Genomic DNA, 27,347 nt, shown 5'->3' with positions numbered 1-27,347 from the left:
TATTTTGATTGTTTTGAATGTTTTGAATTTGAATTTACTCGTGAACCACGGAAATGATTTGATGGGTCCACTCCAGACCCATTGTTTAGGAAACAAATTGAATTAATAATTTGACGCATGAATAGAAGAAGGTGGTCGAGCAGTTGTGCCATGTTATAATTAACTGTGGATAATTGAGTCCACTAAAGGCACACCATTTTTTTACGTCCAACCTTTTTGTTTTTTATTTTTACAAATGAATGCCCTAGTACTTCATCATACTAAAGTATTTCATACGAAAGTAGAGAAAATAGCTGATTTCACAACGCGTCTGTTGATCGGCAACTATTTTCACTATTTTACTTTTGTTTTGTTTTTTTTACTTTTTTAGACATACAAGGTTTTCCACCCGCTGGCAGGGGGAGCGTAGACGGCCAAATGTCATTCAGTGTCAGCCTGAACAGCCTGGAGGGGCTGTCACCCCAAACCTAAATGGAATTCAGTTGTTTTTCCGCTTGGAAAAGTTTTGTTTTACTATCAGAGTTTAAATGGTGTTTAGAGGCATCTTACCTCCTGCCAAGTAAAATATACCTGAGGCGAGAGCATGTATTATTTAGTTCCCAGGCAGAAAGAAGCAAAAGAAAGAGAGAGTCAAGTGCACAGATTTGTTATACCACACGAATCACAAAATACTGCCTTTTCCCATAACACTGGTGTACAGTCCAGTACTTTCGCTCAAAGCTGTACTATGTAACATTCCTAGCCAAGATTTGAATCCAGTTCTCAGACACAGAATCTAGTATACTCGTCTTAAGGCGTTTTATGTTGTTAAAGTTAGAGATTGCGCTATACTACCGTCTATCAGCGTCTGTGTCATAGACACTGGAGAGGGCGTCATTTGGGTCTGACTCTGAATGTCCCCACACTATTGGGAATGACTATTTATCCATTTATTTTCCCGGTCTCTCTAGTACGTTCCAATTTTTCTGGCTAGCCTACCCTACAGTAACTGCAGTTGCTCTCTAGTCTCAACACTGGTCTGTGCACAACATAATGAAACTATAGGACACCAGGTTGAATGAACCCACAGCGTCCCCGGCGGGAATCGAACCCTGGACCCTTCTAGCTGCGACGGGACAGCACTACCAACTGCGCCACCATGCCCCCTCTAAATCTATGCTCTCTTTCTCCTCAGACCTCTGATCAAGCTGAGCATCTCGTGGCGTAAGAACGGCGTGCTGGTGTCCAGCGGTCTGAGCGACTTCAACCGCCGGCTGACCGTCCTCAGCCCCGTGGTCAGCGACGCCGGATACTACGAGTGTGAGGCCGTGCTGCGCAGCAGCAGCGTGCCATCGGTCAGCGCCGGGGCATTCCTGCACGTGCTAGGTAAGAAGAGGTCCCTATTAGCCGGGGAGCCAGCACCTGTGATGTCATGACGTACTTTTTATTTGTGTTTTTTTCTGTTCACTTGGTCATTAAGGTCTACAGAATGAGAGGTCTGCTCTGCCGGAAATATCGCGAAAAGAAGTTATGGGCTTTTTTGTATACCCCACCATAGACAACCAATATCAGGCAAAATCTCAACATACTTTAAGTAGCATGTGACATGTCAAACTATGGGGTTTTCATGATTCTGAATCCATTCCAAGCATCAGTTTTGCACGAAGAACACTTGGCCTAGTGGATATGGCCACATTTAGGCCAAGGAGTGTTTTTCGTGCAAAACTAATGCTTGGAATATTATCATGAACCCCCTAGTTTGACATGTCACATGCTACTTAAAGTATGATGAAATTTTGCCTAATATTATAATATATTATAATATTATGTTATATTTGCCTGTATATTGGTGGGGTATACAAAAATGGCCATAATAAGTGTCCCTGAGCAAGACAATGATCCACTAACTGCTCCAGAGCAGGTCGGTGCCTTGCATGGTGTCCGCTGCCATCGATGTGCGAATGGGTTATCTTAATGCGCCTTGGATAAAGGTACAATATAAAAATGTACCATTAAAAGCAGACAATGTCACACTGATAGGGTAAGAATACTGGATATAGCCTTTCATGGCCAGAATAAAAAACTGTCTGTGAGATATCAGTCTGGAATCTCTGTGTGGAACCGGCATTTCCAAGGAGAGGATAAAAGAAATGCCTCTGGTGACAAACCTGCCCCATATTTGCATATTAGGCCAGGGTTTCTCAACTATTTTCTACCAAGTACCACACAGTCATAATAACATAATAACTGATGTTAAAATACAGGAGCGTATACCTGCCCCATCCTATTATTAAGCTATTTTCACAGGAGGAAAATGTAATTTATTCTTTGAATTATATTGTTTTTGTTCCATTCCCAAGCCAATTTTGCAGCTGACGACGAAACCTGTATTATTATCAATATTTGATTACACTTTTGTATTTTTCTTCTGTTTTGGGCGACTCCTCTGCATACCACCAGAGGGGCTCAGGTACCACTAGTGGTACTTGTATCAGTGGTTGGGAACCTCTGTATTAGGCCATTATGGCCATTATGGCCAAAAAAACTAAAAAAAAGAACCTGTGATCCAATGTAGTTATCATTTAGTCACAGTAAGCTCTTGTTAACACTTACACTACAATGGTTCAATATTTCTAAAACCCACAGACACACAGTGTTTAACAATTGGTGTAAATAGCTGACCTTGTAGATAAACTATTTTCACTACTTTTGCGAAACGGAAACATTTCATTATTTTATGCCAAAAACCAGGGTTTCTCCCCGACAGAGACGATATACTGGCTAAAAATACTAACCGTATAAAAACCTTCTAATGTTCTTCTAGGGGTTAGGGTATCATTATAATGGTCTTATGTGGTTCATGTACTGTAATGTGTGATGATGAAAGCACTAACCACACTGATAAAGACCCAATTATTGAACTGCCAGTTTCCAGGTTGTCTTCAGGATAGCTTGGGCACTGAGTTAATGAATGCAGAAACACTATCATGTTGTAATAAGAAGCACATTGGTACTATGGCACATTTGGGCTATAAGTCTGTACGTACCGTATGTGTTTCGTTTTGTTGTGCAAAAATGCTGAAAATAGCCGATCACACCGATACAAGCTTCTGAGCTATTTTCACTAATCTTTTTTAATGTTTTATTATGTTTTTAATTTTCTACATGCCCAAAATAGGGATAAATCATTAATAGAATATTGTATTACATCATAGATTGTCAGTATTCTTTTCAATTAGTTTATTTCATTTATTCAATTAGTTTGATTAACTAATGCACCCCTGGTTGACATTGACTTCAAAGGAAAAGGGTGGATGATGGAGCCAATGGCTTGCTTGGAGAAACCGTTTAATTGCATTTACTCCATGTTTCATTTCTATACCCCACTGAAGCACTTTGATGTGCAGAGCGTGATGCGCGGTAACCACCCACACACGCACGCACAGAGCATGCACAGAGCATGTGATCGGTTTGTGTGACAGCCTGCTGGAAATGTATTTGTTATAAGTTATATAATAAAATCCACAAGGTTGCTCAAGGCCGATGAGGTACGGTAGAGGTACAGTAGATCATTTCAGATGATTCTAAACTAAAGTATACGCAAATAATAATACATCCTCAGCCGCTGGATGGATTGTCGTAACAATGGACACTTCACAGAACCATTCCTCATTCAAAACGTGCATCAAGCCATCTCTTTACACACGTATCTGAAATGTGATTACTGCAGTGTTAAGTGTATCCGCTCACACGTAATGCAATCAGAGTGCAATCCCATTATACTGTATGTGTGATCACTTGACTTATCTCTCTCTCTCTCTCTCTCTCTCTCTCCCTCCCTCAGAGCCCCCCCAGTTCATCAAGGAGCCAGAGAAGCACATCACGGCAGAGATGGAGAAGGTGGTAGACATTCCCTGTCAGGCGCGAGGTGAGCAAGGGTTTTATATACCTTCTTGAAAGTGTTTGAAAAATGACACTTTTCTCCCGCTGAACTCGATTTTTAAAAACAGCATTACTACTGCATTTTTGCAGTTCAACAGCAAAAAAGCAGTTTTACTCGACAAAATCAACTAGATTCAATCAAATAAAATCTCGTGATATTCAGTGGACTGACACTAGACTAAAAGTAAAACATTTCAGATGGCTAAAATGGCAAAAGAAATACATGAACACTGAAAAGAAACACTGAAAATAAAGACTATACATCAAAGACGGCATCAACATTTGATTTCAAAATCAACACTGCTATGGTGTGGTGACTGCTCTCTCTCTCTCTCTCTCCCTCTCTCTCTCCCTCCCTCCCTCCCTCCCTCCCTCCCTCCCTCCCTCAGGTGTGCCCCAGCCAGACATCGTGTGGTACAAGGACGCGGTGGCCATCAGCCCGGTGAAGACCCCCAGGTACAGGGTCCTGGTGGGAGGCAGCCTGCAGGTCAACGGCCTCCTGCCCGACGACACGGGCATGTTCCAGTGCTTCGCCAGGAACCCTGCCGGAGAGGTCCAGACCAACACCTACCTGGCCGTCACCAGTAAGTCGTCATGTCTTCTTTTTTGGTGTTTTTTGTCTCGTCTTTTTGTCTTAACTCTGAGAGTGTAGGAGAGTAAATGTAAAATACATTTGTACACTCTCAGAGTTACACACCCGTACGGGGCCATTTGGAACCCACTCGAGGACACTTTGAGACCCACTGGTATCATATTTATGACATCGGCATTCTCTCAATATTTTGGGGGGGATCATATATGGCCAGTATATTATTGCTGTCGGGCAGAAACCAGCTTGAGAAGATCCACAAGCTTGAACGTTTGGACTGGAGCTGAACTTTGAAAAGTAACTTTTGTCCACCTGACAGAGACGATTCTTTCTGTATTTACTGTATTTGGCACACACAAAGATATGGAAAAGAAACAGGTCACCGTTTCGCCTACACAACAGCCTTCATCGGAGCGTATGATATGCTTTTTTATATATACTAATGTGTGCCAAATACATTGACATTGACTCGCAGCGTTGGCTCAGCACTCCTATACCCAATTATTTTCCACATCACTTCGCTCTGTCTGTCCAGAGAGAGACAGACTGTGAATTATAGAGAGACACTGTGAGGACAACATTTACTCGATTAAAAGTATCAGCATCATGGGGAAAAAATAAGTTCAAAATGAATCGAAAGTTGTAGAATAAAAGTATTGAAAAATGTAAAAAGAACTTGCCTAAATACTGTACTTTAGTACATCAAATGAGTTGACCCAGCGCATAACAATGACTCAAACTATGTGGGGCAGAAATAAACCATCGTGAATTTCTTTCTCGGGTACAGCAATGAAGTTAGCCAAGATAAGAAGACATCGAGGAACAAGCAGTGCTTTTATTTTATTTTGTATAGATACAGTACAGTATGTTTAGAAAGTGTTATACAGTAAAATGCAGGCTAGTACTGGAACCCAAAACCATAAAGTCATGGTAATGTACAAGTATAAAAAGTTTGAAACAAGCTGTACAGTATATATACATTCTCCCTCTACTAGAAAAAAAAGTTGTTATGCCTCTGGCGACAGCCATACCTGGGGGCGCAACGGACAACAGTCCCTGTTGACAGGTGCCGCCCGTAGGAGTAGACGCAATGACCAATATCAACATCCCCGCCCGGACATCCCTCCCCCAAACACGAGCCAGTTGTGTTTGCATAGACCCCCCGACAAAACCGGATGGACCACAGTGGACTCGAACCCGCAACCGCACTTTGCATGAGTCTTTCAGCACCACAGAGATCTCTCTCTCTCTCCCTCTGTGTGACACAGCTGGACTGTGCTGTGCAGTGTGCGTTTGGTGCTGTTATCGTTCATCAGTGCCGACGCTCACATAATTATCGTTATAGTTAGAGCTACCGTGCGTGATGATGTGAATGGTACTTTAAGCTTAGTGTGAATGGTCCTTTAAGCCTTGTGTGAATAGCCCTTCATTAACTTAGTATCGATGGCTAAAAGGCTGGACAGGGAGCCCACGCTGTTATTTGATTACATATCTTGTTAAGGAAATGAAGTACCCTCTCTCACTCCTCTAAAGGCAAGATTACTTTTTGTATTGGATTTATCTGCATGTACTGTAGGAGTGCAAGCTTCAAGAAGGACTTCTTGAAGCTTGCTTGTTGTAATTCAGTGGTTCTCAACGTTTTCAAGCCGTGACCACCAAAATAATCATATTTGAACAGATTGAGGACCCCCCCCCCCTAACATAATCATGTTTGAACAGAGGACCGCCCTAAAATAATCATATTTGAACAGGGACGCTGACAAGCACTTGAAATTGTAGGAGTTGAGACGTTTGTTTTAGTTTGACAAAATGTAAAGTCTTCAGATAAATGTTGTGAAAACAGCGGATCTATTGCGAGGCATTGTGACAATGCATGTAGATCGGCTAGTCTTTGCCTCTCGCGACACGTTGTGAGCTTGTAGATTGGCTATTCCCAAATAGCAGTAGCCCTAGTCGCTTTTCTTTTGGGCTTGTTTTCATAGACTTGGTTGCTCATTTCTCTCGCTAAATCTGGCAACACTGGATGGGAGGGGGGTGGGGGTGATTGATGAGAGACTGTCACTGCGGTGGTGTGGAAATCACGGAGCAATTTCAGTCTGGCCTCGCGTCCGTTCAGTCCAACTTCCTGACGTGTAATCCTCTTGCAGTCTGTCTCCATTTATTCCCACGCCTTCCCTCCACACTGCGTTGGGGTTATCTATTTTCACCCAATCTGATAACACTCTTTACATCTCTCTCTCTCTCTCTCTCTCTCTCTGTCTCTTTTTTCTTATTTATTTAAGATGTGTTATGTGTACGTATAGACGGAGCAATACCACAATATAAAAATATAAAGGTCCTGTATTCACAATTCTCATTGACTAAAAGTACAATAGAAGTGGCATTAACCAAATTAGAACGACTTTATTTTTTAAACGTGTCAAACTTTGTGAATAAATAGCAGAACTGCAAGCTCACAGCGCGTCGCTCAAGGTTGTGAGCTTGTAGATCGGTCATTTTTGAATAGAAAAGTATAAAATTGTTCAAAGCTGCACCAAACTTGACACGGACACTGTTAAAGGATCTGCCATGAGAGAAACATCCTAGCAGTGTTACAGCAGTAAATGGTGCATTTTTATAGTGCCTTTATCCAAGGCACTTTACAATGATTGTGGATTTCACATTCACTTATTCACTTCACGCACACATTCATACACCGATGGAGGAGGAAACCATGCGATGCACTAACCTGCTCATCGGGAGCAATTAGGACACTTTGGATCCTTCCACTCTACCTCCCGAGCCACTGAGTTAACACTTCAAAGGGCCATGATGACTCTTGATATAATATAATATAATTGTAGTGGCCCTAGCCCTTTGGCCTTTATATTTTTCGGCCATTTGAAAATAGCAGATGTAGATCTGTTTTCAAAAGATCTTTATACATTTGTAAACTTGAAATGAGGCATTCTGCATAATGAGTACTTTTACTTTTGGTACTTTAAGTACATGTCGATGCCAATACTTCTATACGTTTACCCAAATACATTTTTCCACCACTGCTGAGTACTTGAGTAAACTTAGTTATGTGCTTTGCCCCCCTGTGTGCCTTTGTCTCTCTGTGTGCATCTCATCTCATCTGGCCTCCCACCCATTCTCTCTCTCCTTCCATTCCCTGAACACATCATCATCCTCTCTCTCTCTCTCTCTCTCTCCCTCCCTGTTTGTGTCACACCACCAAGCTCTTGATTTATGGCCGTGCGTCGTGCGTGCGTGTTCCATCTCCCTTTCTCCCTGGCTGTGTGTCCTAACTCAAACACATAAACCGCATTTGACTGTAAGTCTCTCTCTCTCTCTGCTATATTCTCTTTCTATACGTTCCTATACATCTGTGTTGTGCGCATTCAGGTAAACACATGGGAGAGGTGAGGAGATAAAAAGCAGCTCTCTCTGTATGTCCCATGTGGCACAACTGTCTCTATATGCAGGATGATGTACAGATACACACGCGCGTGTGCGCACACACAGACACACACGCGCGCGCACGGACGCGCACAGATGCACACACTCACATACTCCTTCTCTACTTCCCCCTCTCTCTTTTTCTCTCTCTCCTATATATCTGTCAAACACTGCACACATTTTGTGTTTGCTCTCTCTCTCTCTCTCTCTCTCTCTCTCTCTCTCTCTCTCTCTCTCTCTCCGCTGCAGTTCAGATTAAGTAATGCCAGTTACTAGTTACTTTTCAGATTTAGATTACAAGATACTCAGGCCGGCAGGCCACTGCTGCACAGCTTTCAACTCCAGCCCTATATTGTGCTGAACGGAACAAATGGACACGGACATTTGAGTGTGTGTTTCTTTGGTGTGACTATTCTTTGTGGCAGGTTTACTTTGGTGAGCACAGGTGTGATGGTGGTCTACGAGGGCCCCTGGTACACCTTTGGAACCGATTCTGGAACCGTTTTTCGTCACACAGTCAGAGCTGCTTATGTGGACTTCACTTACCGGTGGTTCTCAAACATTTTAATCGTCAAGGACCACCATCATTCTGAGAGTGTAGCCAAGCTTGCACTCTCACGGGTTCATTTGGTTCCATTTGTACACTCTCAGAGTTACAGACCTGCAAGGGTTAATTCGGAACCCCCTGTAGGAGTCTTTAAAGGGAACTGTTAATGAACTGGAACCGTTAAAATCCTGCAAAACCTCCAACCAAACCTCCAGGCAGACAATAAAAAGCCTTGGTGGTGATGTTGAAGTGTTATGTGTCTGAGCGTGTGGCACATGTTTCCACTCTCTCTTGCCGCCTTGCAGCCCCATCTACCTTCCCTGTGATCTCACCTGTGTGTGTGTGTGTGTGTGTGTGTGTGTGTGTGTGTGTGTGTGTGTGTGTGTGTGTGTGTGTGTGTGTGTGTGTGTGTGTGTGTGTGTGTGTGTGTGTGTGCGTGTGTGTGCGTGTGTGTGTGTGTGTGCGCGCGTGCGTGTGCGCGTTCCCCTCAGGCATCGCCCCCAACATCACTGCGGGACCCTCAGACAGCACGGTGATTGACGGCATGTCAGTCATCCTTCACTGCGAGACCTCGGGAGCTCCCAGACCTGCTATCACCTGGCAGAAAGGTACGGAACACACACACCCACATCAAGGTTCAAGGTAGCTTTATTTTGTCTCCGGAGGAAGAAATTTGTCTCAGACAAGGACCCGCATGCAAGCGTGATCCATGGGAGGGGAGGGGCTGATAATGTGATGTCACTATATTACTGTTTATTTCATTGGCCTGTTTGACTGTCAAGGGTTCAGCCTCCAGGAAGAAACCCTAACAACCCTACAAAGTTAATACACCATTGCACATAAAAACGACTCCAGGGTGTCTAATGAAGTACTGTCACCTCATGGACACATTAAAACTGGAAAAATACAAAGATTGTGGCACTCCATCTTTAACTTCACCACATGCCTTTTTTCCCACCATATGCTCACCACCTACTGTATATCCCTGTAAAAAAACACAAATGACAGGCTGCATAAACAACACAGCTACAGCTAATGGGTGACTTTAGGTGCATGTGTATATCTATACTGTATCATGCTAATTGTATATTCATTGACATTCATTGACACCTATGAAAACCTAACTCATTATCAATGGTTTTGGTGCTTACTAGTTTTTAACCCAACTTTATTAATCTGCTGTAGTCTCTAACACGAACGGGAAAGCTACAAATCAGCCTATAGGGTTTTATTCCCCTTTTAATGTCCAATGTCTCTCATTCAACCATAATGAACATGAGTCAATGTCCTCATACACACAGTATAGCATCATGTGTGCTGCGTGTCTCTCCCCGTGCAGGTGAGAGGGTGCTGGCCAGTGGCTCTGTGCAGCTGCCTCGCTTCACCCTGCTGGAGTCAGGCAGCCTGCTCATCTCTCCCTCCCACATCTCTGACGCCGGGACCTACACCTGCATGGCCTCCAACTCCAGAGGCATCGACGAGGCCTCCGCAGACCTCGTCGTCTGGGGTGAGCTCACGCGGGACGTGTGTTCGTGTGTGTGTGTGTGCGTGTGTGTGTGTGTGTGTACTTGATCCTACTACAGTATCACACAAAAGTATCACATCCGCAAGCTTGAAACATGGTGTGAAGCCATGCGTCTTGATCTTGTAGATCTGCTACTTTTCAATTTGAATCCTGAAAAGTAACAGTTTTGGACAGACGATAGGTAAAGGAGGACAGGTATAGGAAGATAAATAACGTTGGAGCGTCGAAACCGGCAACCTTCCAATTCCCAGGCGGCCTCTCTCGCTCTTCCCACTCAGAAACGGCTGTCGGCTGCCCTCAAACTTGAAATGCCTAGTGACTTCTGAATGTGTGAATGCAAATCGGGAGTAATAGACAAGACAACACATGGAGTTCCCAGTATACACAGAAACATCATATCAGCGAAGCTCACCTCTTTCATTAGAAACCGAGGCTGGCATGTTGCCTTTATGTGTGGGTAATGTAGGCTAGGTGTTGACAAATTTCTGACCCCAGCAGTCAGGAAGAAAATATACATTTTTGAAAGCGTTAGAATACCTAAAACCCATATGTATTATTATTAATAGCATATGTTGCATTATGAAATGTCCATCTTTTGATCATTAGTAGGATTTGTTCTTTTGCTGTTTTTTTCCATAAAGCCTATGAGAGGGTGACTTGCAGGGAGGGGTTAATTCTATTGATTCTATGGATTCTTGTTGATGAAATGTATACATTTTTTGCTGAACTTTTGATTACGTTTATTTGAATTATTATATTGTGATTATTATGATAGATGTATTTCGTCCTTTTAGTGGTGGCTGGTGTGCGGGAGCTGCATGGGTTTGGGGAAGAGCCATTATTGAGTGGGGTGGAATTTGTACTTAATGCTTCTATCTTTCTATCTGTATATTTTTTGTCTTTTATAAAAATCAAGCTGAAACGATTTCCCTCCCCTTTTTCCAGCTCGCACACGCATCACCATGCCCCCTCAGGACCAGAGCGTCATCAAGGGAACCAAGGCTGTCCTGACCTGTGGTGTCACCCACGACCCCAGTGTCACTGTCAGGTAGAGACACACACACACACACACACACACACACACACACACACACACACACACACACACACACACACACACGCGTGTCATTCGCCAAACTGGTGGTGAATAAAGCTGCACGCTGTTACTTCATGTTCTACCAGGGATTAGCATCTACAGATGTGACATTCCAAAGTTTCAGAGAACCTGCCATTGGCACTTCAGTACTACTTCCGTTCCAACTCCAACTACTACTTACTTTTTACTCCAGTACACCCACCCCCCCGGCCCTCCCGAGAAATCGTCACGTTTGCCGTCTGATCTAAGCCAATGGAATACGAGTTTCCTTTGAGGAGGTAATGGTGGACGCGGTGTTAGCGCTAGCTGCCAGCAGATCCAGCCCGCTCAGCACGTTAACTGATAGCGAGGAGGAGAGATGGCAGCTGTCCTCATCTGCCAGGTCCTCTCAGAGGGATACCGTCCATGTTGGCCAGAAACCTCTTATCTCCATACTCAATACTCCATACTTGTTCATCAACAAATGAACGGCCTACTTCAGTAGTTTTCAACCTTTTTCATATCATTATTTTTTCGGCATTTGAGCAACGAACCACAATTTGATTGATTGATTGATTGAAAATTGTATTCACAGTATTTCAAACGAAAGCACAGGCCAATACAAAAACTGGAGGACGAAACCATGAAAAACACTAAGACTTGTTTACATCAGGGTCCTCCATTTTCAATTCATCAGAACATTTAAAGGCGCAGTGAAATGAAAAATAAGTTTTTCACACTTTTAGACCATATCCGTGGTCATCATATGGGCATACCTAACAATGGATGCCAAAACAATGGGAAAATTCTCATTTCTGTGTGTTTTTATATCAAAGGTCCATAAAAACGATTGTATTATTTATTTATTAAAACGAAAACGTGCTGCGTGATGACGTGTAGAGGTACACATCGATAAAAGCCAATAAAAATGAAGCTCACATGTTTAATTCCCCATGTCTGCGCATCCATGCAACACAGCTGCTTCTGATTACAGATTTCTCCGTTTTTATTTCCAATCAAGATAACATTCAGACAGTGTATTACTCGGTTTCAACTTAATCATCACGCTAAAATATGTTTCTGAAAACATTATAGGGTAGAAATAAGCCACATAACAGTAAACTGGTTGTGCTGGGCGACCGTCTGATTTATAAACAAACAACACCACGCTGTTGCGCATAGCATTAGCCACCGTCCCTAGCTACCGTCCCATCGCCTGAAGGGATGCGACACTCTGATTGGTTCAGAAACTTCAGACCGGTGTTTCATGTGGAAACACCATTTTCACGTTGTTCACCATTTCCGTTTCACTGCGCCTTTAAAGACGTACAAATATATACTTCTATGGAAAAACAGGAAATCATCATTGATGAGATTTAGCCTCTCAGACACAAGACTAAGAATATTTTGTATATTTCTGTCGGATGAGTTTTTGCGCACAATTCCATGCTGCGTTGATGTGGTACTGGTGCCATAGGAGAGATAACAGGAAAACCTTGGTCAAAATAACAATTCTTCTACATTCTTCAATTGTGTTGACTTCTTGTAAATTAAGTGATGCAGATGTCTAACGATAATTTATCTCTTTCATGTTACACTCTCAAGAGTTAAAGGTCCATTTGCTTACCATCTCTCCATCATAGTCAGCATTTAGTTGTGGACCACTGGTTGAGAACTAGGGCTGCGAATCTTTAGGTGTCCCACGATTCGATTCGATTCCGATTCTTGGGGTGACGATTCGATTCAAAAACGATCTTTTCGATTTTTCCGATTCTCGATTCAAAAAAGATTTTTTTCGATTCTAAAGCAGTTTTCTTTTCAATTAAATAGAATTTTAGCATGATCTACTCCAGTCTTCTGGCATGAAAGCAGAGTACATTTAGTAAAAAGCTTGTATAATTGTAAAGGTTTTATCAACTGAATGATTTAAACACACAAAGGTTAAATTTGAACCAGTACAAAAGTTACAAAATCTCTTCTCACTCAATACCAGAACATTAGTATTAAAACAGGTGTAAAATAAATACAATTGGCAGGCATAGCTTAGCTGGTAGTAAATGCACTATGCAGAAACCCAGGACATAATGCATTGCATGCACAGGTACATTTGTAAAAAAAAAAAAAAAAAACTTTTTTTTTTTTTTTTTTTTTGAAAAATCGATTTTTTGAAAATGAGAATCGATTCTGAATCGGACGGCATTAGAATCGCGATTCTAACTCGAATCGATTTTTTTTGACAGGCCTATTGAGAACCACTGCCCTACTCAATCATACTACAGTGTCACACAAAAGCATCATCCAAAATTGTGTTTGCTTGTAGATCTGCTACTATTGATGCTGTAGCATTTTGAATCGCGAAAGTTTTGGACTTGTGAGGTTTCCGCCCGCCAGAGACGATATCAGAGGCAGACGTATGTGTGAAATTATTGCAGCGAGGGAAGATTCATATCGACCTCTTTGTCTGGCACGGCTGAATGAAGTTTCAGCATTTAAAAAAAAAAGGCTCTCTCTCCAATTGAGACAAATGGCTTGTGAAAGCTTTACCTAAATAATTATCTTCATAATATAAAAGCGAGAAAGAGAACAAATATTCTGGCTGACGTTATATTTTTATCAGCTGCTATGCAATAGCAAGCTGAGTCCATCATCGATGTGCAAGCTAGTCCTCTAGTCCAGCTGGTTTTCTCATTGTCTGACGTCACTGTGCTAGTCCAGTTGGCTTTCTCATTGGTTAAACCGCGATACGTTGTTTGTTTGTGCGTGCGTGCGTGTGCGCGTGCCCAAAGCCATGAGAACTTAGTGGCTGCATACAGTACAAGAGGAAATTGGGAACTTCGTTGTGAACTTTTTATTTCTTGTTATGATTAAACCAGCGGACATTTTTATGTATGTGCGCACCGCAAAACGAACGACTCGGAACACAATAGTTCCTACACCTAAACTACTGCACTAAAACTGATACAGAGACCGTTATAGCAGACCCCCCGCAGATAATAATGCAGCTGGTAATTAATTGATTTAATCAATTCTTGTTTATTAATAGTTACCTTCGATGCCTCAGTCTTTTATTAGATTCACCTTCTCTTCGAGATTCAAAGATTACAGAAGAAGACAACAGTAAAAACGATAAAACGTTTTCAACCTTGAATAGAAGTGGAATCTGGTGAAGTGAAAGTTCTAGTAAGATATACTGTACATCCAGTTTTACTCTACTTTTAGGTGTGGATTTCAGGTACTCCTCCCGGCCACTGCCAAAACAAATGTCCGACGCGTTGCGACATCCACACTGCAGATGTTTCTTTGAACTCCTTTGGCATTTTGAACATAGCAGATCTACAAGCTCACAGCACAACACGTCGTAAACTTGTAGATCTGCTATTTTCAAAAGATTCTTTATACATATTTAACTTGTGACATTGTGCATAATGAGTACTTACTTTTGGTACTTAAGTTAACCCTCTAAGACCCGCATTAATTTCTACTTGCAAAAAAAAGATTTCAACCTTACTACTACTTTGTACTACTAGGACTAAGACTACAAAATATGTATTGTGTGAAATAAAAATAAAAGTTTGATGAAAAATGTATAATAATTATATAATAATATAATAAATTAATAATTTACATTTGGGGGATATCTTTCACAATAATGAATAAAACATGTTCTAGACATTCTAATGATCACAAAAAAACATATATTACAATTATTGTACCTACTTTTATTAGGGTAAAGGTCAAAAGTATTAGGTTAAAATTCAGTCCAGACATTTTTAATTTGTGTGAATTTCAGCCTCTGTGGGGGGTATTTATATGCAAATATTATGACCAATGTCATTGAAATGGCATTGCAATGAGCATCACTGATGTCTTTTAGGTGAAAAAAGAACAGAAAAAAAAATAGTAATTAATTAAAATAAAATTGTTGCTATAGAGGTATATGTTGATGTCATTATGTTTGTACTTTTACTCAGACTTTTCCAGAATATTTCCACATACAATACTTTTACTTCAGTAAAACCTGTCAGTACTTCCTCCGCGCTGCCTGGTAGCGTGTCTTTCCAGATCGGGGTGTGAGTGATGCGTTTGAGACTGGCAGGTTGCGAGGCACGTGAACGTACACAGAGCTGTTTGAAATGCAGGTGTCAGCAGTTTGTTCTCATCTCACTGTCTGCCAGAGCCTGTTCCGTTCCGATGATGGCTGACATGAAAAGACAGAGGTGCAATAAATCCAACACAGCTCTGCTTGTGAAGTAGAGTTTGGCCTACACTGTGACATAAAATATCTTTTTTTTAAAGGTTTTCTGACCTCAATTGCACCCAAAACACCTGAACTTTGAACATTCAGTGGATTTTCTTGCCTGGGGTTTTCTGAATAATTAGGCTCAAACAAGTGCTCTGATCTGCCTATCTGCAAAGTGCCATCTGCTGGCTAAAATGAGGCGTCTTTCCTATTGCATCTGAAGAAACTTTAGAACACAGAGAGAAAAATACCTGGCATGGCATACTGGAGTGAAGTTTTCTGTTAAAACCTTTTGATACACTTTTGAAGGACCATGACAAAGACTTGTTAAAAAAAAGTCTAATGTTCAAGTTAATTTAAAGTTTGTATTTCATAAGAAAACATTTAAAATAACCAATATTTATACTGTTCATATGCCATGAATTGATAGAACAGTTTCCAATGAGAGGTGTCAAATGAAGGCAAGGTGAGGGAAATTAGCTAATTATTCATGGTTATTAATCACCTGTCATTAATGCAGTGATATTTGTTCCTTCCCACTCATGCAGGCACGTGTGGGAGAAGGAGGGCTCTGTCATCAACGCCCAGTCCATCCCCCGCATGCGCCTGGATCCTGACGGCACCCTGCACATCTCCCAGACCTGGTCCGGGGACATAGGAACCTACACCTGCCGCGTCACCTCTGTGGGGGGGAACGACTCCCGCAGCGCACACCTGCGCGTCAGGTATATATATCTCTCTCTCTCTCTCTCTCTCTCTCTCTCTCTCTCTCTCTATTGTTGCTGTCAGGCAGAAACCTCTTATCTTCATATTTTAACTTTCCGTGTTGTCACTGCTGTTGTATCCTACTAACTCACCTGCGAATGAGGAGCCCCCATCGGGACCCGCCCAACACCCCCTCTGCATTTCAGTATAGGTTCAATTGCTTAAACAAAGTTAAATAAAAAGGGATATTTCACAGGTTTCAGCATCTACTCAGGCTTATGTGAACACCTCAGACAGTTTTTAAGTTGCTTGATTCAGTATTTAGATATTTAAAATGAATTGTAGCTGCCCTGCCCCCTTCCTATACAAACCTATTCCTATTGTAACTTCAAACTCCATTGTAACCATGCATGATAGATTCATTGTAAACAGCTGTCCTTGGTTCTGACGACTGATATTGTCATCCTGACACGTGAGGGGCCCGTGATTTTTAAATTACTTTTTTTCCCCATTTTTTTGTAATAATATTTCCAAATTCTTTTCATTTTACAAATAAAGAAATAAATGACAAAAAGTAATTAAAAATCACAGCCCCCTCACGTATCAGGAGAACAATATCAGTCATCAGAGATCCAAGGACAGGTGTTTTTTATGAATCCAACATTGTTAAAATGGAGTTTGAAGTTACAATGGGTTTGTATAGGAAGGGACGGGTCAGCTAAAATTAATATCATATTTAATATAAACTCGGCAACAAAAGTTCGGAAACTTAACTTTGGTCCATTATTTCTCAACTTAAATAATACCAATCGGTATTATTTATGAGCAACTTAAAAACCAAAACTTTTTTTGCAAGTGAAATATCCCTTTAAATAACGTAATTTAGATTCTGTCCTAATCTCCTCGTAACATTATCTGTAAATGCGTCTCTGTATGTCTGTAAACTATAATAAAAATAAAAATAAAAACGGAAATCAAAAGATGAAAAATGGAGATACAGCGACGATACACACACACACTTCATTCCCTCTGCACCGTAGCGTAACCCATCACCTCTCATACACCTGCTTCACTCGTCCGCTTCCAGCTGTGTTTTTCATCGACACCTCTCTCTCCCGGTGGCTTTTCGCATGAAAAGGCGCATGGCTTCTCACCTCTCCCTCACAGTGCTACCCCCCGCGGCGCTGACGCCCCTATCACCCTCCTCGCGTGTGCGTGTGTGTGCGTGTGTGGAGCATAGAAAATAGCAAGAAAATGCTGATCTACAAGCTCATAATAACGCACTGGAATTGACAATGATAGATGATCCCACCAGCCAAGTGGAAGGGAAACGCACTCAGTTTAAAATGCTGCCTGCCTGTCTGTCTGTCTGTCTGCCCTGCCCTATTGGCTGAGGGTTTACTGTCTATCTGTTCATCTCTATGCAGTTCATCTATTGATCCGTCTGTCTACCTGCTTATCTGAATTTATGGCCCAGTGAATTAATGACATACACGCACGCACGCACAGACACACACACACACACACACACACACACACACACACGCACGCACGCACGCACGCACGCACGCACGCACGCACGCACGCACGCACGCACGCACGCACACACGCACACACACACACACACACACACACACATGTGCGCTCACTGCACACGCGCGTTTGTATTAAACAGTATAAACTAAGTATAAATCACCTCTAAATATCTAAGGCTAAACGTAAAACCAACCTGAATGTTTTCTTTTGTTGAACTATAAAACAACCATTTTGGCGGTCTCTCAAGTTCTACTACACTTGCGAGGACATTTGGCCCTCAGGTATAGCAATACAAGTGCACGCACACGCACATACTGTACGCGCGCACATGTACTGTACCAGCAGCAGCTGTCAATCCATTTCCCTGTCGGGGTGATACTTGTCTCTATTTCCTGTACTTCCTGTCTGTCCATCTTGACAAGACGACCGTCTTCCTGTCATGTCTCTCGGCTGTCATCCCCCCGTCTCCCTTCTTTCAGGGAAATGGTTCCACTTTGCTTCACAGTGAGGTGACATGCAGCTCACAGAAACAAAATGCTGAGTTACGTATTCTGCAGCCCTCCCTACCATGGATGCTTTGCTTTGGCGGGGCACAGTTGTTTCTTTAAAAAAGAAAAGAAAAGTCTTAACCATAGACATATAAAGGTAGGCTCTGGGGCGTCTGTAGCTCAACGGAAGGTAACGGGAGGCGATGGCGATGCGTGATTGCATCGGCAAGCTTTCCAGAAGCATAGCGGGAGCAAAACGGAAGAACGGAAGGGGACTTTCGGTAGGCCAATCAGAGGCGCGTGCCTTCAAGATTCTGCTTGACTTCCTCCTCCCGTTGGAGACAGGTCGCTCCAATGAACTGCAGCGGCCGATGAGGCTTCTATATTAGTTTTAATATCTATGGTCTTAACCACTTAAATCTGCATGCAGCTTTCCTCTTCTAACTCGGATAATAATTATGAACCCGGCTTCCTTTGCAAGTATGGTGACATTTTTACCCTAGAGCTAAATTTATATAGTTCTATATTGTATCAACATGCTCTACCATACAGATTGGACACACTTACTGTCCTTTTTATACATAAAAGCAGAGTCATGGAGTTTGGCTGTTTATACTGTGACTCCATTGCAGACAGCTGCCCCACGACGCCCCATAGAACCCCATGTTTAATGTAACTGACTCCCTCTCCATTGCACAGAGAAGATTGTGTGCACATCTCAATGCCTATATTCAGGCCAGGTGCTGGATGTCAGGCATCAAGGCAAACTTCAAGGAAGAGGAAGAACATCCGCACACCAGTTTGTAGAGCTCCGAGACTTCTTTATTTTAAGGCAACAAAAATGCTCCCTCTCCATTGCAGACAGCTTCCCCACGCCCCAGAGAACCCCATGTTAATGTGACTGTGACTCCCTCTCCATTGCAGACAGCTTCCCCATGCCACAGAGAACCCCATGTTAATGTGACTGTGACTCCCTCTCCATTGCAGACAGCTTCCCCACGCCCCAGAGAACCCCATGTTAATGTGACTGTGACTCCCTCTCCATTGCAGACAGCTTCCCCATGCCACAGAGAACCCCATGTTAATGTGACTGTGACTCCCTCTCCATTGCAGACAGCTTCCCCACGCCCCAGAGAACCCCATGTTTATGTGACTGTGACTCCCTCTCCATTGCAGACAGCTTCCCCACGCCCCAGAGAACCCCATGTTAATGTGACTGTGACTCCCTCTCCATTGCAGACAGCTTCCCCACGCCCCAGAGAACCCCATGTTAATGTGACTGTGACTCCCTCTCCATTGCAGACAGCTTCCCCACGCCCCAGAGAACCCCATGCTTATGTGACTGTGACTCCCTCTCCATTGCAGACAGCTTCCCCACGCCCCAGAGAACCCCATGTTAATGTGACTGTGACTCCCTCTCCATTGCAGACAGCTTCCCCACGCCCCAGAGAACCCCATGTTAATGTGACTGTGACTCCCTCTCCATTGCAGACAGCTTCCCCATGCCCCAGAGAACCCCATGTTAATGTGACTGTGACTCCCTCTCCATTGCAGACAGCTTCCCCACGCCCCAGAGAACCCCATGGCGGTGCTGAGTGTGTCAGAGAAGAGAGCCATCAACCTGACCTGGGCCAAGCCGTTCGACGGCAACAGCCCGCTGATCCGTTACATCCTGGAGGTGTCTGAGAACAGTAAGTCACCTCTCACCTTATTGAGACTATATTTCGTTGCTGTCGGGGCAGACACCAACGTGTTATAACAACACAACACTGCCTCATCAACGTTGGTATATGGTGACTTTATACATTGTGTTATCATCACTTTACCCAAATTCAGCTCAGTTTTTGACCAATAATATCGATATCATTGATTAGAATGACAAAGTCAGACGGGGAAGTTGGAGTTACTGTAGATGGTTTGAATAACAATTTGAGGAACCAATGGAGTTAGTCAGAAGCGCTTTTCAATATTTGTAAAACTACCATATGCGATGACTGATTGCAACAGTGGTTCTAAACATGTAGTCCATGTTTGCAGGGAAGGAGGGACCCCCAGGGTTCCTTGAGGGGGTTCCAAATGGACCCTGTAACGCCTGGGGTTACAAGTCCATTCCATTTGTGCCCTCTCAGAGTTATTAGGGAACCTTGAAATTGAACAGTAACGATGTGATCATCATCATCATGTGATCATGATTGGACCTTGAATAAACAGTATGAACCAACTTACATATCAATGACCTGAAACTGCGTCACGGTAGCCTGACAGTCCACTAAGAGAGTGTGCGGGGTCTTTGGGCTGGATCCAGGCTAGCGTCACGGCTTCCAGCAGCTATGCTGTGCAGAAACAGATGAAGACAACCAGAAAGTACTGGGTTCACAAACTTTTTCAAAGACGAGAGAGATCATCCTTGAACATGTTTCAAAGTGTATTGGTCCTTTTGTACTCATTTTCTGACTCGGCAATGAAGTAAACATCTCTCTCTCTCTCTCTCTCTCTCTCTCTCTCTCTTCAATTCAATTGAGCTTTATTGGCATGAGAAAACATAAGTTGATATTACCAAAGCAAAAGTGGAGCGAAAAACAAACAAAACAACGCATGTACAATTAAATGTATATTTGAATTACAAATATGAAAACAGAGCTGTGTTAGAGGGACTACTGAACTATCTTGCGAAACAATAAAAAATTGTGCGCTCTCTCTCTTCTCTCCCCTGCGCCGTGAAGATTTAGACGAGGTTTAGCTGGTCCAAAACACATTATTGCTGTCTGTTCCCTCAGGATAGTGATGTGCCGACAACAATAAGCCATGAGACATGTCAATTTAAGACATAACCATGGACGCACAGATGGGCACACAATCCATGTCCTACTTACACACATGGGCATGAAAACCACGAAAACTGTGCACTATTGTGTGTGTGTGTGTGTGTGTGTGGGGGGGGGGGGGGGTCGAGAACCACTGCTTATCCTCAGCAAATGCGTTGTATCCTAAAGTAGCTTCCTTTGTATTATTTCCCCAACTAAAGTAAACTGCTGACATTTTTACCATTGAGCCTGCCTGCTTGCTCAGGGGATACATTTAATCTTGACCATCGGGTCAAAGTTCGTGGATGATCCTGTGTCTAGGTGAGACATCACCTTTGACACGATCTTAAATGTTTAAAATAGAAGAGCAGGGAGAAAAATGGCATACGTTACAGTATATTGTAATAACATTCTCTACCATACAGATCATAGCGCCACCGAGTGGCGCGCTACGAGCTTCTAGGTCTGCTTTTTTTGAAAAATCAAAGAACCACTGACATCAGAAAACTGTCAGGATGTAGAAGATTTTTTTTAAATCTGATCTCAGGTCAAAATGGGTTAATATACTATCTAGGATGTTGTGCAATCGTTAGCAGAACAAGTCCCAGCAACATTTTGCTGCTTCTATATACTGTACGTGTATAAGTCAGTGACACATAATAATGCCTTCTTGATTCTTGAAGAAGCACTCTTTCTTTGGGTGGCCAGCTCGCTGTAATCCTTGTGTTCTGGGCCGTGCCTTGCGCTGCTAAGCCGTGTTTGCAGATAGTACTCAGATACGATGCATGTGTCTGTCTATGTCTGCTGGATGCATTATTTATACTCAGTCGAGTTTGGAATTAAAGGGAAAAGCTGTGAGTCTGTCTGAGGCTCAAGCCATGGCTGTCGGGATCAATACTGCCGCAATGAGAGAAAACTAGAATTCAAAAGCTAGTTGTTAACCAAATAAAATGTGTTATTTTTTAGGTTCTTTTGAGGTTTTTTGTATCTGCTGCCGTTGTTTTGTTTTTGTTTTGTTTTTTATCCCCGGAGGAGCTCATACAAATACATGTGAAAGTATATTTGAAGGGCTGGAGAGAAGAAAATTGGCAGCGTGACCTTTGAGATTGTTTGAACAAACCACCAGCATGTTGAATGTCAAGTTGGACTGGCTTTGTCTTAATCTTCCCAGATGGCATGAAACGCTTCACTTGAAACGAAAACTGACTTTTCTTTTCTAACCGGCAGACAGCAACACAAACATTGACTGATCAAACACACTACACGTTTCAGTTAATTCTTCTAAGCAATTCATGAAGACACTATGAATGTCAGTAATTTATAAAATGATGGCATCATGAATGCTCATCGCAGCATGTTTAACCCATTTAGACCTGACACTAGATTCTACAAAAATGACTTCTACAGTTTTCAGTGGTGCTCAACCTTTGTCATGTCAAGAACCCCCAGAATGATCTGTTATGTTATATAGTGGCTGCGGAGCCCCATCTGAAAATATGTAGTTCCAGGGACCTCCCAGAAACAAATGTTTGAGTAAAAATGTTCGCTGTGAAAGAATATATATTTGAGATTCGGGCCACATTTTCACGATTTTCAAATAATATAATAATAATCGTCTCTCTGAAAACCTCATAATGTCCAAAACGGTTACTTTTCAGGGGTTCAAATTAAAAAATATCAAAAGTAGCAGATCCCCATGTGCTCAGATGAGAGGTGGAAGCTGTCTGGTTAGGTGCACTTCCACATACTGTACATGCTGGGCTTACAGTTTGGGTCCCGGGAAAACATTATTTTCTCATCCCATCATTTCTCTTCTTGGTCTTGAGCTAAATCGTTTGTGAACCAACACAATGAGTTTTAGAGTAATGTTTTGTGTGTGTGTGTGTGTGTGTGTGTGTGTGTGTGTGTGTGTGTGTGTACTGCAGATGCACCCTGGGCCATCCTGTTGGCCAACATAGAGCCGGACTCCATGGCGGTGACGGTCAGCGGTTTGATTCCCGCTCGCTCCTACCAGTTCCGCCTGTGTGCCGTCAACGACGTGGGCAAGGGACAGTTCAGCAAGGAGACTGACCGGTGAGAGAGAGACGCACGCACACACACACACACACACACACACACACACACACACACACACACACACACACACACACACACACACACACACACACACAGGGTTCACATGAGTGTTCGTTTCAGTTTCTTTATTTTCACATCTCAAGGTTACCTGGGTAAAAGAGTGGGTGAAATGATGCTTTCTGTACCTTTTGCAGTTTCCAAAAATGGTCAAACATGAAGACAGATTGTCAGATATACATTAGATGCAACATGGAAATAGAAATGTGTATGAGAACACTGAGCAGCAGATAGGCTATAGGCATATATATATACAGTATGTAGCAGTAGGTAAAGATGTCAAGGCAGAGAAAAAATAAAGTTTGAGCACTTTTACCACAAAAAGTACAGGTAAAGGGTTATCGAATGTAACTCAATATCATAAACGACATAGAGTCACACGATAAAACCACTGGGGTGATGTTTATGTTTTAAACCGTGACCCAGGGGAGGTGGGAGGACTATGGCCCCACAATTACAATATCCTCGCAGCCCACAGGTTGGGAAACGCTGACCTGACTCCAATGTTCCTAATTATAAATGATGCTATCATCTTATGACATCACTCTGTATTAACATTAACACCAGGCTTATCCAGTCCACACTTTACCAAAGCCATTAAAAAAAAAAAACAGAGTCGCTTTCCTTTCCAATTGGCTGTCGTTAGATCATTGTTTATATTCCAGGGGGATTTTAACACGTATGATGCTGCCAGAGTTCTTCAGAATATAGCCACTAGCGTGCCAAGCAGATGGGCAAATTTTACTCTTCCATTTCCTCTCCAAAACAAGGAGGTATAATAAAATAAAGCCTGTTTTTATCCTCGGAAAACACAATAAGACTCTCCTCTAATTGAGCTTGAAATGTCACTGAGCGGAGGCTCCTAGGGAGCGTCCATTCTCTCTCTGACAGCACAGAGCAGGCAGATGGTACTCTACGTCAGTGTCAGCTCACTGTGTCCACAACAGTGGTGCGGTTAACGGCGTTATACTGTAGGTAACAGCATTATATAACGGGTATGCTTTTTTGGCTAAAGTAGTAACCCAACGAGTTAGTTTGCTCTTAGAGTAATCCGTTAAATAGTACAGTAGTCTGTAACAGTGAGACAATTTTAATTGTGAATAGTGTCACTAATTTCCCAATACAGAGGTAAAATTTAGGTTAGTAGTAGTGGTGGTGGTGGTGGTGGTGGTGGTGGTGGTAGTAAATCTGAAATAGGCCTTAAGTGGTGGTAAAACATTTTATCTGGCTTTAGTAAATCAAATTAAAACGCATTGTTTGCAGTGTGATAAGGATGACTACTTGTTATAGAGGCAGCCACAGGGGCTTCTCACCCACGCGTACAGGGGGCCCCGGCACAGAGCGCTTTTATGCCGCCTCTCAAACCAAAAATCTCAACCATCGATCTTGGGGCCATCCCTGACTATGGGTCGCGTGTGTGTGTGTGTGTGTGTGTGTGTGTGTGTGTGTGTGTGTGTGTGTGTGTGTGTGTGTGTGTGTGTGTGTGTGTGTGTGTGTGTGTGTGTGTGTGTGTGTGTGTGTGTGTGTGTGTGTGTGTGTGCGTGTGCGTGTGTGCATGCGTGCAGATAACAATAGGGAGTTTATGTGTCTGGATTGATTTTGGTGTCTGCTGCTTTTTTCCAGTCACGGTATTAGCTTTAGTCCCCGAGGACGGACTGCGGTGAAATGGAGCAATATTGGAAAATAATAGCATTTTAAAAAGTGGGATTTCGAGAACCTTTTATGGACATGGGAGAGAGACCGAAAATAGAACAGGACGTGCAGAGAGTTTTACAGAGGCAGAGGCTGAAATCCCTTAGAAAAATCCCTTGGAAGAAATAGCCGATCTATAAGCTCGTAGATCGGCTATTTTCCGGGCGTGACCCCGCACTCGTTGGCTACTTGAGATATGGCGATGTGACATGGATTTCTAAACACAATGCTGCGTTCAAGATCAGGAGAGTTCCGGAAAAAAGCATTTCTCGGGTATGGCATGGAAAGGAGAGGAGGGGCATTTGCATTTCTTTCACCATAGTAAATGCTGCATTCATGGTCTGGAGAGGGCAGTTGTTTTACAGACGGTTAAAAGGGCAGGGGCTGAAGGCCCCGTTGATGTATATGCGTGCACGTGCCTGGACACAGACAAAGAGAGAGAGACAATCAGACAGACAGATACAGTAGATAGAGAGATATGCATAGCAGCTAAAACTAGACCTCGGTGAACAGTAAAGTCACAGTGTTCATTTAGTGTTTAGCTTAGTGTACTGATGGAACCAAATGGACCCTTAAGGGTCATACATACATTTACACCTGTGATGTCTCTTTTTTAGCTGTATACGATGTATAATTTTAAGCCTCCGGTACAATAATTCAACATTTCCCATCTGGCCTCATCAGAGACCTGCTGTGTTGAATCACAGTTTCGAGGTGTTCCTCCTTGTCCTCGACACACTCTAAAACACCACAGTGTGACACACACAGGAGTCTGTGTGCCGGGTGACATTTTGTCAGCGTGACATTTGTCATCCAGCTTGACATTTGTCATGCCGGATGACAAATAAATGTTCAGATTGTCATTCCCCCGTATGTGTCTAACATCTGTCTCTTATCCACACTAATTACAGTACGTGTGTGTGTGTGTGTGTGTGTGTGTGTGTGTGTGTGTGTGTGTGCGTGTGTGTGCGTGTGTGTGTGTGTGCGTGCGTGCGTGCGTGAGTGCGTGTGTGAGTGAGGGGCCTGCAGATTGCAGGCATGCCCAAGCCGAGAGCTAAGGCATCAGCAAAATTCTGTTCAGTGTCTGCAATAATTGCCAGTCGCCATATATGGAGAATGCGATGCTTTCGTTTGTGTTCAAGAACTTCTTGTAAAATGTGAATGCAAATAAAGATGTTAAATGTGTGTGTGTGTGTGTGTGTGTGTGTGTGTGTGTGTGTGTGTGTGTGTGTGTGTGTGTGTGTGTGTGTGTGGGGCAGTGTGTCTCTGCCAGAGGAGCCCCCCAGCGCGCCCCCTCAGAACGTCATCGCCAGCGGTCGCACCAACCAGTCCATCATGATCCAGTGGCAGCCTCCGCCGGAGAGCCACCAGAACGGCGTGCTCAGGGGCTACAGCGTCCGGTAAGACCACCTGGAATAGTTTTTTTGTTTGTCAATTGATTCCTCCACACACACACACACACACACACACACACGCACACATTGCTTTGTGTTTCACCATACCATACCATACCATCTTTATTTCTATAGCACATTTAAATAACAACAAGTTGTACCAAAGTGCTTTACAATAAAATCACTGCCGTTGTGTCCTGCTGACTCAACCCTCCAGGTTGTATTGCGAGTACGGGATGTACTAGTGCCATGTCCAGGGGGGATCTTGTACAGTGCATCAATTTGCCTCACACTACAGAAACGGGAGATAGGGTGACCTGACCTGTGACACACGACTCAGTAAGACACCCCTCTGTTCCATGGATCTGTGAACAAACACAGTGAGCTGTGTGCCCTTCTATAAGAGACAGCTGAGATGGAGGAGCTAGAGTCTAAGGTGTATATTTGTCAATGGTGGAAGAAGTACTCACATGTTATACTTGTATTACTTGAGTACAAGTACTGTATATCAATACTGCAATGCAACATTTACATAAGTGGTAAAAGTACAAATGTATTTGCATCAAAATATACTTAAAGTACAATAAGTAAAATGTAATAATGGATTTTTATTTATAATGCACTTTACATTGTAGCGATGTTACAACCTCTGAGATGTAATGGAGTAGAAGTATATAGTACTGCACATTGGAAACACTACTTGAGGAGTAAATGTTCGTGTAACTTCCCAGCAGTGAGTTTTAAGATGTTGTATTTGTCACATGCCAACAATACAGCCAGCAGCATCGCTACAGGCAGTCACACTGCCGGTGTACTGCCAGCTTCTCTCCCCCACAGTGTGAAGTCAAAGAAACAAGCTGCTGCACATGAGGTGCAAGGGAAGAAAAGATAGAAATAAAAATAACTATTAAGAAAATAGCAAGAATGTGGCAAGAACACCAATGCTTCTCTATAATAACACGTCTTTGCAAGACGTCTCATCATAAGCCTACAGATATCGTCGTCGCTGTTGGGCGGACACCTTGCGTCTTCCATATGTCAACTTCATAAAAGAAACTTGAAAAATCTTTCAAATCAATGTCCTACTTCACATCATACAAGAAAGTCGCACGAGAGGAGTGAAAACAGCAGAGCTTGTTTCTGTTTTATTTTATATAAGTCTTGCGTAGCCAGACAACTATTCCACAATCTCCGAATGCTATACAGAGTCTGGAACTACACGTCCTGAAAGCCGAAGGAAACTGTCCAGGTGGTAGA

The 27,347-nt window shown here is 42.9% G+C and overlaps 1 protein-coding gene across 8 annotated transcripts in view; it reads left to right on the top strand.

The window, feature by feature from the left end:
- LOC308333283 (protein sidekick-2-like) overlaps positions 1–27,347 on the top strand; it is a 454,209-nt gene that overhangs the window by 347,277 nt on the left and 79,585 nt on the right. For all 8 annotated transcript variants that reach the window (XM_080789577.1, XM_080789573.1, XM_080789576.1 and 5 more), the window contains exons 7-16: positions 1,175–1,365; positions 3,824–3,907; positions 4,311–4,505; positions 8,990–9,106; positions 9,838–10,005; positions 10,969–11,071; positions 15,887–16,063; positions 19,622–19,758; positions 22,797–22,944; positions 25,956–26,096. In XM_080789577.1, coding sequence (XP_080645703.1) covers positions 1,175–1,365; positions 3,824–3,907; positions 4,311–4,505; positions 8,990–9,106; positions 9,838–10,005; positions 10,969–11,071; positions 15,887–16,063; positions 19,622–19,758; positions 22,797–22,944; positions 25,956–26,096 — 1,461 coding nt within the window. The remainder of the gene's footprint in view (positions 1–1,174; positions 1,366–3,823; positions 3,908–4,310; positions 4,506–8,989; positions 9,107–9,837; positions 10,006–10,968; positions 11,072–15,886; positions 16,064–19,621; positions 19,759–22,796; positions 22,945–25,955; positions 26,097–27,347) is intronic.

The sequence above is a fragment of the Protomyctophum bolini genome (assembly GCF_963924005.1).
Source record: "Protomyctophum bolini genome assembly, chromosome: 18".
Classification (NCBI taxonomy): Eukaryota; Metazoa; Chordata; class Actinopteri; order Myctophiformes; family Myctophidae; genus Protomyctophum; species Protomyctophum bolini.
Note: the sequence above shows the minus strand (reverse complement) of the source record. Positions and strands in the feature narration are given on the sequence as shown.